Source organism: Emydura macquarii, unplaced genomic scaffold, assembly GCF_026122565.2.
Source record: "Emydura macquarii macquarii isolate MOO-44397 ecotype Brisbane River unplaced genomic scaffold, CSIRO-AGI_Emac_v2 contig_2473, whole genome shotgun sequence".
NCBI classification, from domain to species: domain Eukaryota; kingdom Metazoa; phylum Chordata; order Testudines; family Chelidae; genus Emydura; species Emydura macquarii.
Window position 1 is genome coordinate 13,734,784 of NW_027132610.1, and position 14,545 is coordinate 13,749,328.

At 37.7% G+C, this 14,545-nt stretch overlaps 1 protein-coding gene across 4 annotated transcripts in view; it reads right to left on the reverse strand.

Annotated features, from left to right (window-relative positions):
* Window positions 1-14,545, reverse strand: part of DCLK1 (doublecortin like kinase 1) — a 310,392-nt gene that overhangs the window by 22,628 nt on the left and 273,219 nt on the right. For all 4 annotated transcript variants that reach the window (XM_067562996.1, XM_067562994.1, XM_067562997.1 and 1 more), the window contains 5 exons: window positions 13,836-13,982; window positions 6,361-6,494; window positions 5,676-5,753; window positions 4,791-4,887; window positions 2,258-2,338 (listed from right to left, as the gene is read on the reverse strand). In XM_067562996.1, coding sequence (XP_067419097.1) covers window positions 2,258-2,338; window positions 4,791-4,887; window positions 5,676-5,753; window positions 6,361-6,494; window positions 13,836-13,982 — 537 coding nt within the window. The remainder of the gene's footprint in view (window positions 1-2,257; window positions 2,339-4,790; window positions 4,888-5,675; window positions 5,754-6,360; window positions 6,495-13,835; window positions 13,983-14,545) is intronic.

The following is a 14,545-nucleotide window of genomic DNA, read 5'->3' on the forward strand; positions in this document are numbered from 1 at the left end:
TCACAAGAGATTTCCTTTCCAGTGCTAATTGTGCCATATGAAGAGGTCATTACATGAATAACAGAAGAAAATTAGGGCAAATAAAAGGAAAAGCCTTTTGACTCTGTTTCCTTTAAGATTTCCAATGAGATTTGAGCAGAGTCTTATGGTGTGACCAAAAATATTGCAGCTGCCAAATAAGAAATGTCTTTTTAAATTAACGTCCTTCTGAATGCTCAGTTTATTATTATTTACTGATGATTACTTATTTATTTCACATACAGGGACCCAGGGCAATGATGTCTAGGGAAATGTCTTAATGCTACAGGTTTCTTAATCCCTTTAAGGCAGGCATGTACAAAAAATAATCCACTTTTTGGGTTATCATTTTAACAGGGAAGGGTTTACAAAATGTAATACATCCCTTTTACCATTATAACTTATTGAATTACAGTAAGTTTTTATTACCCAGACATCAAGAACAGAGTATAGTTGTACCATAACTTGCCATTGGTGCACTTTGGATTATATAATACTTCCAGTGTTTAGACTCCCAGCTCCGAACCCTCCAGCCACTTTTATTATTCCTTAGTTTTCCAACTAATATGAGCAGGTAAAGGAAACAGTTAGAGTCCCAGTAGGGGAAGTATAAAACAGTGGATTTGTTTCTAGCTCTAAGAGTTCTATATATGAAAGACAAATCCAAATAAACTAAACTGAGGGGGCAGAGAACTGCTGCTGAATTGCATTCAGAATCCAGGATTTCCATCTGTCTCAGTGGCAACTAACCAAAGTCTTTTCAAGTTTTGTTTTTTAAATTAAAAACAGCTGAGATTTTTTTTTTACATGGGAACTATTTTACTGGTCTGATTCTGACTGTTACAAGTTATGTTCCTTCTAAGAGGAGTCCAGCTATTTTTATTGTCAGAACTGAAATTGAAATGAGGGTTGGCTTCTACTGAAACTGTCATACTAAATTTCAGCAATGTCAGCAATTTACAAAGTAATCATATAGTAAGCAGTTATAAAAAGTTGCATTTGCAAGTGCAATAGTTATTTAAAGCCTACAATATACTTCTTACATAGCATAACTGGGCAGAACATTACTGTCAAAATGATATTTCAGTCAAAGAGAAGAAAGTGTTTCATGAAAAATTGTTTCTATTTTCCCAATCAGCACTACCACCCATCATTTTAGTGCTAATTTCACTAGTCTCAAAACTATAAATAAGTCCAAAAATATTACATAGCATTTGGTACTAAGGCAAGGTATTTAAACAGATTTATTAAAAAAATGAAATGTTATTCCACATATTATACTATGATTTGTATTTACTTTCCTTCTAAAAAGAAGCAGGATATTTTATAAAGATCAGCTAAAATAACAATAATTTTCATTTGTAGATCTCCAAGGCCTTTATAAATATGAGGAAGCATTATTATCCCAATTTTAAAGATAGGGAAATTGAGGTAGAGAGAAAGTGACTGGTCCAAGATGATGACAGAGCTAGGAATGGAAAATGAGTCCCCTGACTCCCAGTTCAATGTCCTCTCCCTCCTGAATTCTCTATCTCACACGTACTTCAGGCCCCAGTTGAAGAAAGCATCCCCATTGAGGATGGCACCTAGCTACATATTTCACTTTAGGTATAAGTCTCATTTAGTTCAACAGACCTTAAATTTGTGCCTACAATTCAGCAATACTAATGTGATAGCCAAAGTAGAGGTAGACTCAGGCATATACTTAAGAACTTTCCTGAATTGAACTCCAGAAAACTTGTCTAGAAAAACATATTAGTCCAAGAAAAGGTACTTTTAGCTTGATTAGGTTTGAATAGTAGCAAGTATACAGCTGAAGATGATTTACTGACCTCTGAATCATCCATCTTTAAACCATGGACTATATGTCAAGACTCCTTAGTTACAACTGCAAGACTTGTGAGTCCATCTGATTTGCATGCACAAAAAATGTCACTGCACTTGCAAATTGACATTTGGGAAACTGACAAAGTTTGCCAGTGCAGTTAAGGAGGTATATTGAAAATGTGGCCCAAAATATTGGTGTGTGCACGGGGGAGGAGAGAATGCAGAGCAATGAGCACAAAAATATTTAATTGCATGCTAACAAAGCACTTTCACTTCCAGTGAAACCACACAGTAAGTTGATCATTACTTATGTCTCTTTTAGGAAGTGCTGGCTCCAAAGAGGCATTTAAAATATTTGATGGTGAACAGTTGAAAGACTAAAACAAGAATCTGCAATCTTGAAATTACTTACATTAACCCATGGATGTTCAAGAACTTGCAATGCTGAGAATCGCTGATCTACATCTACCTGAAGCATCATGGTGATGAGTTCCTGTGAAATGGAAGATAAAATCCAATTTAGAGCACATTTTTATGAAGAAAAACAAAAGATTTAATTCAGTAAAATGCTCTGCAATTGACTGTAGTAAAGTACAGTGTTCAGTAAGTGAGAGAATTATTATGCAGGCTGGAAATATACTAAGGTTATTTAAAAAAAAAACCAAAAAAAAAACAAACTATCAACTGCTGAACTGTAAGCTGAACTTCTAAATCAATAGCTAAATAATACACTGAACATCTGAAAGACCATAAGTTGTGAGTTAGTTTTGTAGTCAGAGGTTTGTAGAGGAAAGAACTTCTCACGTAATGTACAAAACAGATGAGAGCATGAAATTAGGTTAGTTGCCCATTTAGAAAATAGTCAATTTTCTCTAAAGAAGAAGCAGACTAATCTAGAATTTGTCTCTCTCTAAGTCCCAATATGAATAGCAGAGTGGATATTTAAAAAAAAAAATCTAACTCTTAATATCTTTGTTTTAATGTTTCAAATTCTTCTTCACTACTTTTCCCTCAGTTTCCTACAGACTTTAATGCATTTCCTCTCCCATCAGTGAGTGCATTCAATCTATAGAAAAGATAACAGTAATGGGATGGGAAATAAAAGGAAATCAGAAACGACAGACATCAATTATTCTCAGTAATAAATGGGGGCAGAATAGAAACTAATGAGCTTATGCATCAAAATGGGAAAGTTTAGAACAAACTAACTAGAAGTAGCAGTTAGATAATGGAACGAGCTGGCCAAAGGAGCTGTGAAATTGTCATTAGAGATATTGAAGACTAGAGCTGATTCTTAGCAGATGAGCAATGTCTTATGCATGATGAAGGTCAAGCTTGCCACAATACAAAAGGAGGGATTAGAAGACTCTTACTACACTTAATACTTTCTTTCAGTTCCAAGTACTGTATCCTGTATGTTAACTTGGAAACTAGTTAGCTTGGAAACTAAAATTCCTCCCCCTTTCTCCTTCCATATTTTTTCCAAAAACATAGTACAAAATAGTGGTATAGTAGAATCAAGAGTCAGCGTTTAATATGTAATTTTAAATCCTCAGAGACCAGATGAAAACATTGACATTGTTTTGTGATAAATTAAACACTTATAGTGAGGGCACTGAGAGGACAGTGTTGCATATGTTCATCCTATGCATATGTGTTAGCGTTCCTCAAGCATAAGGTAAGGAAAGGAAAGTGTTAGTGTGAAATCTATTGGTTATGTGTATGCCAACCCACATGGACTGCTATATTTGAAACTCCAATCAATTCCAATGTTACTGTAACTCAGAATGTCTAGGAACTCTATAAATTTACTTACTATCATGCACCAATAAGACTCCAGAGAGTTTGACCTCTTGGGCCAAATTCAGCTCTGTTGTATAAGTGCATTTAACAATGTTAGAAACCAATCCTGAAAGGTACTGTGCATCCACAGCTCTCTCACCTCCTTTCAGAATCAAGCCCATCCTTATTACTTACAAGTTATTTAAAGAAAGAAAGAAAGAAAGAAAGAAAGAAAGAATTGCTTGTAATGTTTGACAGAACAAATAAATCAGAGTCTCATACACTGGCAACATTCAGGAGTTACAGGAAATGTCCAGCCCGGTTCTTTGACAGAAAGAGATAGCAAGACAATCCTTTCACGTCATTAATCATGGGAAATGTTTTCCTCAGGGTATTATTATTTAGTATTTATAAAACCAGTTACACCCGAAGGCTCCAGTTGGAATCCAGCTCCCATTGTGCTAGTCGCTGTACAAATCCATACAAAGCACAGTCATTGCCCCAAGGAGCTATCGATCTAAGATATGCATATCTATGATCAAAGTTACTGGACGTTTTGCTAAAAGGATGCTTAAAACTAGAGCTGAGCCAAAATTTTCAGACAAATAGTTTATTATCTGAAAAATGCACTGTCAGGGTCATCCTAATTATTTGTGAATTCAGACTGAATTTGACAAAAATCCCCCCCCCCCACAGTGAAATATTTTGAACAAGTTTTGAAATGTTTTGTTTCAACATTTTGTTTCAAAATGACATTTTCATTTCAAAATGAAGCTAGATTTAATTATTAATGAGTAAAAAACACCCAATAACAAAATGAAATGTTTTGTTTGACTCTGAAAACATTTCCATTTTGGGTTGACCTGAAACAAAATGATTTTTTTTATTTGGCCACCCAACTGAAAAATCATGTATCCATTTGGCTTTATTTAACATTGTATAAGACACAAATACTGATGAAGTACTGCCCAGATAATAATCAGATAATAATGTAGTAAGTGACACAGAGGAAGTTATATATGTACCTTAGGGGAGTCTAGACCTGAAACTTCTCAAATATAGGGGCACAAGAGAACAGTAGTTTTATAGTATCTTTGTACACACAATGTATATACAGGACATCTTTGGTAAAACAGGAGAGAACCAGCTTTGTAAAAATCTACCTTTGCAGAATCAGAAACATTATCCCAGTATGGGGATGGAAAATCCACCTGACCCATCAAAATCTGATCAAAAAGCACTTCCTGGTCATCTCCACATCTGTAAAGCAAACAAAAACAAAACATATAAAATAAGCATTATTTCCAGAGGTAGTTTTCATAAACTTTTAAAAAGCAAGTAAAATGCTTTTTACTGCAGTTTGCTCAGTTCGCCTTTTAGAACTGATTACTCTCCCCATGCTATATGGCCACAATTGTGGACTGTGGGGGCACTTGAGATGAAGCTCACCTGGAATTTAAAGAGAGAAGAGAAAAAGCTTTTGGGCAATCTCTGTTAGCTCCCTCCACTTTGGAATACACTCCCATCTTTGGTTCTAAAATTGCCTGAGCTTGCCGATCTTTAAGGCAAGACCCAGCCCTTCTTCTTTGCTTTAGCAGAGAGGGTATATTTGTGATGGGAGGCTTAAAGTTTGCTTGCTTGTATAAACTTCTGTTGGAAGGCTTACATTTTGTATACGCTTTACTGCTTCCAGGTTACTGGAATAACTGTGGCGGGGGGGGAGGGGGAGGAGGGAATCTACTGATTTCAACATATATTTTAAATGGTTGCCAAGGGCACCCAGAACCTGCAATGGGGTGCATTTGTTTTGTAAGGTAGACTCAACTGAAATAAATAAAGTGAGAAGAGACTGAGGTTTTTACAGTAACACAATGGAGATTTATGAAGTTTGTGTAAATTAACATGCAAAGCACGGAAAAAAAATTAACCCAGCATTTCAAGCAAAGATTTACCCCCAAGTAGACCTCTTAGTGCAGAACAGGCACAGGGACCGTTCAGAGAATAGAGGTGCAATTGTTAAGGGTTGAATAAAAGATCATAGTCCATACCCACGGAATGGAGGAAAGCCACACAGCAGGATGTAAGTAATCACACCAGCTGCCCAGATGTCCACCTTCAGGCCATATCTAAAAGTGTTAGAGGTATTATGATTAGAGATAGCAGGCCTGTACAAACTACAATACACTACTGAAAGAAAACTGTCAATTATTATTAAATGGTCTGATTTGAATTTTCTCTGTACTGTACACCAATATAGTCTATTTATGCAATTAAATCCAAGGCAGATGGTGGTTACATTTTAAAACTACCATTGGATTAGAGTGTCTGAACACAGATGATAAAGCATATTGGTTTCTTGGATGAAAGTATGGATCTTTTGACCTCTCCTGACAGGAAGCCTACACAGGTACCATGGGTCACTCACCCCAGGGGATGTTTGCTCTACACAATAGATCCTAAAGAAAAGGACAGTAGAGGACAAAGGAAGAGCACAGAAATCAACAGTTAGTCATCACTAAGGGCAGTTTTTCTGTTACCTTTACCCCAGGGATAAAATACATAGTTACTGCCTCAGTGCTAATTTCAGGACTTTCTACTTTGAAGTTAAGAACTGCCATGTCAACCCCCAATAAAGGTGGGAAAAAGCCTTAAATAAAAGAGTTGTGACTAATATATGGTAAGATCATACTCCAACTTGCACACACAAATGAACTTTTACTGCAAATAGTTTACCCAGCTTCTGCAATGATTTCTGGAGCAACATATGTAGGAGTCCCACACACTGTGTAAAGTGGTCCATCCACTATTGTTGCCAGCCCAAAGTCTCCCAGCTTCAGAGACTTGCTTCCATCTTGGTGTTCATAAACCTAAACCAGAAATCAAATCCAAAGGATCAGCAAGGTTCCATGTAAATCGACTCATGAGCAATTTGCTAACCTTCTGAAATACTTCTTTCAGTGGAGTCTGCTTTCAGATTCTCCCCTTTACTTCCCAAAATACAGACAGAGCACATATAAAAATATCGCAGTGATTAGAAGGGTTTGATTTTGTCTCTCTTCTAAGAGAATAAACATACCCAGTGTAACTGGCTAGGTATTCTGGGTCCCCCTTTTAGTAGCTGATCATCAAAAAGCACAAAATATTTCTCTTGCTAAAAGTTAAATTACAGTAGTGTAGTAGAGGCCTGTGTTTTTGATGTTGAAGTTCATGGGTTAAATCCCCATGGAGTCTGACAACCACAATAGTTTATTATAATTAACACACAAAACAGAGACTTGTACAGGGATTTGAACTTCTGAGCTAAAGGAATAACTCCGTTAGGTGACAAAAGTATTGGGCTTTTATTCTCCAAATGGATGAGCCACTAGACTGGTCACAACACATTCAGCTATCATGTTACGTTACTAAGCACTATGCTCTTTGTTGTGAGCTTGCAAGACACTAACGGTGGAATTTTCAAAAGTGTTCAGTGTTAGCCTAACTCTTCTTCCATTGAAATCAATGGTATATAATTCTCACTGGAACTCTCAATGGAAGCAGAGTTAGGCCAATACTGAGTGCTCTTGAAAATCCTTCCCAAAATCATGATCTCCTCAGCAGTATCCTGCCACTTGTAATTTTTGTTTCCATTTATTTTTAATCAATGCAAGAGAAGTCTTTAAATTCAGGATGCAGTCAGTACAGACTGCTCAGGAAAATCTCAATTTTCATTGCTTCCCCAATGCATACACCCTGACAATTATATCAAAACAAATACTCAAAATAAAATAATTAAATTTATCAAAATAAAATGTTAACCAGCAAATCATCCCTTACTTGCTTAAGGCAGTAGTTGGTTGAGGTTCTCTCTTCTAAATTTTACATTGTTTTATGGTGAAATTTAGTGCAGTTTAATCTAATATCATTTTTTTTAAATGTATTCAGTCTACAAGAGTAATCTCATGTACACCACCATCTTGAATAACCACTGTCACAACAAAAGTCTCACTGAATTACAATTTACTGCAAAAGAACCTTTGAGATTTTCCTTAAGAAACTGTCAGTAAACTTAACAGAGACTCTCCATCATCTCACTTGGTGCAAAAGTTTTTTCTAGGTGACCTGTTCCTCATCAACTGAAACAGTTTGCTAGAGATCCGCCAAACCTGACTGTAACTAGCCATCCTGTGAAGAAAAATATTTCCTCATTTGCTCTACAACCTTGCATAGAAAGATTAAGAAACCTCCGCGCTGTTCTTCCGAGTTGCTGTATTGTAGGGCTATACAGCATATTATATCACGAGTTCTATATCATAAGGAGAGATTCAGCATTCACAGAATTCCTCTGTTCCTCCGGTTGTTTTTAATGAGTGCGTGCAACTAGATCTTATGTCAGGGGACCAACAATCTTAGATGGATTCACACTTCTCCGTTATTAAGTCAGCAAAAGATGGGCATAGAGAACACCATTTAAAATGTAATTACAGCTTTATTAAAAACACAGATTGTTAAATACATCTGGTTCCTGAAACTGACGTGTTTGCTGAAATGGGAGAAAAAAATCTAATTTCAACAACAGTTTTAATTAAATATTAGCAACTAGAAACTTTAAATATGCACTTGGTGGAAAAATGTAGAATTGGCTTAGAGGTCAGTGGCTGAATCCATTGTAAATAGTTTCTAGTATTCATCCTTAAATGCAATTATCCTTTATTGTGGAAAATGCCTTCATCAAGTTTGGTTAAATTAGTGCATGTTTACAGATTCATTTCACTAGTCACGTTGGTGGTGTGAATGAACCATATAATCTGAGAAATTAATTATGGAACAGGCCTCTTAGATCATTGAATCCATTCCTTTGCCAATGCCAAACTGTGTGGCATAGTATTTTTTCTAGTGTTTTGTCCAATCTGTTTCCAGGGATGAGGCTTCTGCTACTTCCTTAAGTGACTATTTCAGTTGATTGTCTAGTAATGCTAGAAGAGAATAGCTTTTCACCACTCTGTTAGAACTCTATTTAAAGCTCTATATAAAAGTGACCCTAATGTGAAGCAGTGCTACATTAATTGGCAGTCAAGGCGCAAGGAATGCGAATCATAATTTAATGCTCATCTCATTCAGAACAAACACTATACATGTTCTATTGCATTTAAACACTGAAGGACAATTAGAGATGGGGATTAGTGCAAATTACCCACTATGTAGTGCTTTCACTGTTTTAACTAAACAATAAAACTGAGTAATTGTACAACACTAATTGAATGCAGAAACATATAATTGTGTGCCACCATATGTATCCTATTACTATAAAGACTGTCAGTATTTTCTAAGATGCTCTTGTGATCACTGCAGATGGCAACAGTCAGAGAAGTTGTTCTCTAGGGTTTATTATATGGCTATAAAGACATCCCATAATTTCACAAAATAAACGTGTTAAATAGCAGCAATTATGAAAAATGTTCCAATTAAAACATGGAAAGCACGTCCTCCAGAGAACAGAGCAAGTGGATGCATAGGTGCAGCACTACAGACTTTAAGCATATTGAAAGCTCATGGAGAATTTTCTGCTAAAGTGGACTTTGTTATGGATAATATACAGAACAATACTTACCATTTGTATAGAAATTATAAACCTCAAAGTATTTTTAAAATGTTAAGAAACTAATCTTCATCATATACTTGTGACATAAATAAATATCATCTTACTTTACAGATCAGGTGATTGAGGTAGAAAGGTTAAGATATTCCTAACACCACAGAGAGTGACTGCCAGAGAGAGGATTAGAACTCCGAAGCTCTCAGCTCTGAGTACTGTGCTGAAGACCACAATCTCTATCTCTATCAAAGCCTAGATAAACTTTAGAGCAGTAATGTAGAGCAGTAATCAAATGCTGGCCTTCTTACAATGCAAGATCATCTGATGTCATGGGCAACTTACTACATCACAACATATTTAGTCAGGTTTTTGACACAGTCCCACATGACATTCTCATATGCAAACTAAGGAAATGTGGCCTACATGAAATTACTATAAGATGGGTGCACAACTGGTTTGAAAACTCCTATTCAAAGTAGTTATTAAAGGTCTCCTGTCAAACTGGGAGGGCATGTCTAGTGGAGTTCTGCAGGAGTCAGTCCTGGGTCTGGTACTATTCCACATTTTCCCTAATGACTTGGATAATGGAGTGGAGAGTATGCTTATAAAATTTATGGATGACACCAAACTGAGAAGGGTTGCAATCACTTTGGAGGACAGCATTAGGATTCAAAATGATGTTAACAAATTGGCGAATTGGTCTGAAATCAACAAGATGAAATTTAATAAAGCCAAGTAAAAAATACTTCACTTAGGAAGGAAAAACTACATGCACCATTACAAAATGGGTAATAACTGGGTAGGTGATAGTACTGCTGAAAAGGATCTTGGGGTTATAGTGGATCACAAATTGAAGATGAGCAAATAATTTGACAAATTATTGACAAATTTGACAAAGACAAATGCAATTTGGGGTGTATAAACAGAAGTGTCATATGGAAGACATGAGAGGAAATTATTCCGTTGTACTAGGCATTGGTGAAGCCTGAGCTGACACATCATGTCCAGTTGGAGTTTGACTATGACTGGGAATCAGTTTCCACATGTAGGGTTCAAAAGACATGCCAGGGCAAGTTGGTGTCTATGTTCCCTCCTACTGTTGGCCTAGGTGGCAAGACAACATTCTGTTGCTCATTCTTCTTCCTTTGCAGAGAGTGCCAAGCTTGACTGTCAGGGATGTTTCCTTCCAGGTCATTAAGTTCCCATCTAGAGCCTCACCCCAGAGGCCACCTCTATCTTTCCGACATCTGGGCTAAACATCAATATCAGGATCTGGGACCGGTGAATCTACGTGTACGTCTTTCATTGGCAGCAGGGCGAACTGTCAGGCCTCAAATGGTCAGAAGAATCCTAATATGCATCAACGACCATCAAGCCTCATGTGCCTGGTGGAGGACCCTCTTTAGACAACGGCAGGAGCCACATAGCCGAGTTAGCAGGCACTGTGGGGCAGATGCAGCACCCTCCAGCCATTGAGTCTCAGCTCTCCATTGAGTAAAGATTGTGGTGTCCTACAGGACCTGATAGAAGTTATCAAATATGTTAAGGACTCTTATAAAGGACTGATCAATTGTTATCCATGTTGATTGAAAGTAGACCAAGAAGTAATGGGCTTAATCTACAGCAAGGAGATTCTGTTCAATATGGGTCCGGTTCTGATCAATATTTTCATCAATGATTTAGATAAAGGCATAGAGTACACTTATTAAGTTTGCAGACAATACCAAGCTGGGAAGGGTTGCAAGTGCTTTAGAGGATAGGATTATAATTCAGAATGATCTGGACAAACTGGAGAATTGGTCTCAAGTAAATAGGATGAAATTCAATAAGGACAAATGCAAAGTACTCTACTTAGGAAGGAACAATCAGTTGCACATGTACAAAATGGGAAATGACTGCCTAAAAAGGAGTACTGCGGAAAGGGATCTGGGAGTCATAGTGGACCACAAGCTAAACAGTGTAATGCTCTTGCAAGAAAAGCGAACATGATTCTGGGATGTATTAGCAGGAGTGTTGTAAGTAAGACACGAGTAGTAATTCTTTTGCTCTACTCCGCTCTGATTAGGCCTCAACTGGAATATTGTGTCCAGTTCTGGGCACCACATTTCAGGAAAGATGTGGACAAATTGGAGAAAGTCCAGAGAAGAGCAACAAAAATGACTAAAGGTCTAGAAAACATGACCTTTGAGGCAAGACTGAAAGAACTGGGTTTGTTTAGCCTGGAGAAGAGAAGGCTGAGAGGGGACATGAAAACAGCTTTCAAGTACATAAATGGTTGTTATAAGGAGGATGGAGAAAAATTGTTCTTCTTAACCTCTGAGGACAGGACAAGAAGCAATGGGCTTAAACTGCAGCAAGGGAGGTTTAAGATGGACATTAGGAAAAACTTCCTAACTGTCAGGTTGGTTAATCACTGGAATAAATTGCTTAAGGAGGTTGTGGAATCTCCATCACTGGAGATTTTTAAGAGCAGGTTAGACAAATACCTGTCAGGGATGGTCTAGATATTACTTAGTCCTGCCATGAGTGCAGGGGACTGGACTAGATGACCTCTTGAGGTTCCTTCCAGCCCTATGATTCTATGATTTAGGTTAGATATTAGGAAAAATGTTCTAACTATAAAGATAATTAAGTACTGGAATAGGCTTCTTGTTGAATCCCAACCACTGGAGGTTTTTAAGAACAGGCTAGACAAACACCAGACAGGGATGGTTTAGGTATACTTGGTAATGCCTCAGTCAGGGGCCTGGACTAGATGACCTCTCAAGGTCCTTTTCATCCCTACAATTTTATGATTCTATGTTTTGTGGTAGTATATGTGGATCTAAGTGCTGAGACAACACATCTGATGACAATATATACCAACAATCTAGAGGCCTGACTTCTATTTACATTAATACCCCTTTCCATTGCCAGAGCAGAGTAAAGGGGCCTTAGTGTAAATGGGAATCAGATCCTTTATATTTATCAGCTGAGTGCTTCCTAATTCATCATGCCAAGTACCAATGGGAAACATGCACTTCCTGTGCTGCCCTCTATGCCTGATTAAAATGGTATGTGGGCACTTCCATAGAATTGTAGTTCTTTTCTTTTAAATCAGTGGAGCTGAAGCAAAGTTTTAATATGCAAGTGCTGTTTTGAAAGTTATGGTCTTTGTGAAAAGGTAGTGCCTTGTAGTCACTGTTTAGTACCAGCAGCAGGATATGACCTTTTTCTTCTCTGGACCGGGAAATACACTCTGGAACAGTGTGAATAAAGTGGGGAACATGAGTACTTACGATAGCTAGTGGGTATTGCTGACAAGGGACAGAGGGAGAGAGAAAGAAAGAAAAAAATGCTTCACGCTACTGTTGTCAAACTTTACGAATTTTAAAAGTTTGAATACAAAAGCATGGTAAGCCTTTTTCCCATGAAACCTTCCTGCACATTCCAAGTCACCGCATTAATGAATCCTGACATGTGATTGCTATAACTTATGCATGCAGCCATCTATGCACACTAGCATTAAGACTGTGATAGGGGTGTGAACGTTAGCCTCAAATGAGAGCCCTGGCCTACATGGTTTTAGCAGTTTCTGAAAAACTGGGCCAACAAAGGCTAGAGTTATACAGACAGCTGTCACTGTGGAGCTCTGAATAGTATAAATCCAATTCTCTGCAAGTTTGTTAAGACTTGAACCAACTTTCCCATAACAACTTTCCATTGCCAAGCAATATTAAACACACAAGATGATGGCAGACAGTGCCCAGCTGAGAAATTATATTCTTTACAATCTAAATTATGTTCCTGTTGTGAAAAACACAGACAATTGTGAGCACTTTGATACTGAAAATTCTCAGCAAATCAGAATAAATTCAGAGAGCATGATTAAGGGACTGGAGAGATTAATTTGCTGGCAAAGACTGAACTAAAGACAACAGTGGACACAATAACTGTCAATAAATATGTAGACCCACAAGAAAAGAGAGGATTTGTTTAGGGTGTTTTTCAGTGACTGCAGTGGGAGTTGGACTGAGCCCTCAGAAAAATATCAGTGAGATTAAATTAGAAAAAGGAAGGTTTAGAACACTTTCCTTGTTAGACAGTCTAACAGAGAGGTCTATTAAACTGTTCCGTGGTTACAGCAGTCAGAGACAGCACTCCAGGGGTCCATTCCTGGATCTGCCACTGACACACTGCATGTTTTTGGGCAGATCGTGAAATCTCAGTTTGTATGTCTGTCAAATTGAAATACTGCTACTAATCTCCCCGTGTAAGGGAGCTGGGTAGTTTGGTGCTATGTAAAAGTGCAAAGTATAATTCCAAGGGAAGTGCCTAAAGCCCCATTGCATGAAATATTTACAATTAGACTGAGAACACACTCAAAAATTCACCGTATGGAATAACCCTGCACTAGTGTCCTAGGACAAAGACTGGCTAAAGAGACAGACTGTTTAACTTCTAGGAGTCTGACGCAGCTATATTTTTTGTGACTGCTGTTTGGTTTTAAAGACAGTTTGATGATGAAAAGATTAGCATTTGAGAAAGAAAGTTAAAAGGCTAACGGCACCAACTCTTTCATTGGGAGCACAGGTACACTTTCATTTACTCCCAAGCCAGCAGTAACAATACAGTAAGTAGAGCTTTCACTTACCAGTAGATTCTCAGGTTTGATATCCCGGTGAACAATGTTCAAGCTATGGAGGTATTTGATGGCACTGGCCAGATTGTACAGCATCCCACTAGCATCTCGCTCAGTGTATTTGTTAGTGGAGGTAATGGCATCGAAAAGGTCTCCTCCCTGGAACAGAATAACCATGGCACATTAACAACTTCCTACTGTGTACATAGACAGCACTGCTTAATAATCCTCTTGGAAAGTGAATGGCAGCACTGTATCACTTTGTGAGGACGCCACAAAAGTCCCTCCCAACTACAAAGGCCTTGTGCGCTGGCGACATTCCTCCCAGTTAAAGAAGACTGGACATCCTGTCATTCAGAGCTGGTAAACACTACTCAGTGTGTCAAGCTAAAAGAGCTGAAAGTTGTGACTTGAAAAAATATGAAGCAATCCATTCCTTTCCTGTAGCCAAGCATACTGCTTCTGTAACGTTTCCAGCACTGTCAATCTGTTCGCTCAGCACCTACATTGCAGACCTGCTGCATGCCAGCATATTCAGCTGTCACTGTGCTGGGTACCAATCCTTGCTACCCTTTATTATAATTACAAATAACCTATATTCAAAACATTGTCAAGAATCTCATTTAAATAAAAAAAGACATGGTTATTTAGAATTAAAAGTTGAAACTATTTCCCATACTGTATCTACCCACCATATGTATCAATGCATTAAAAGGAACTGC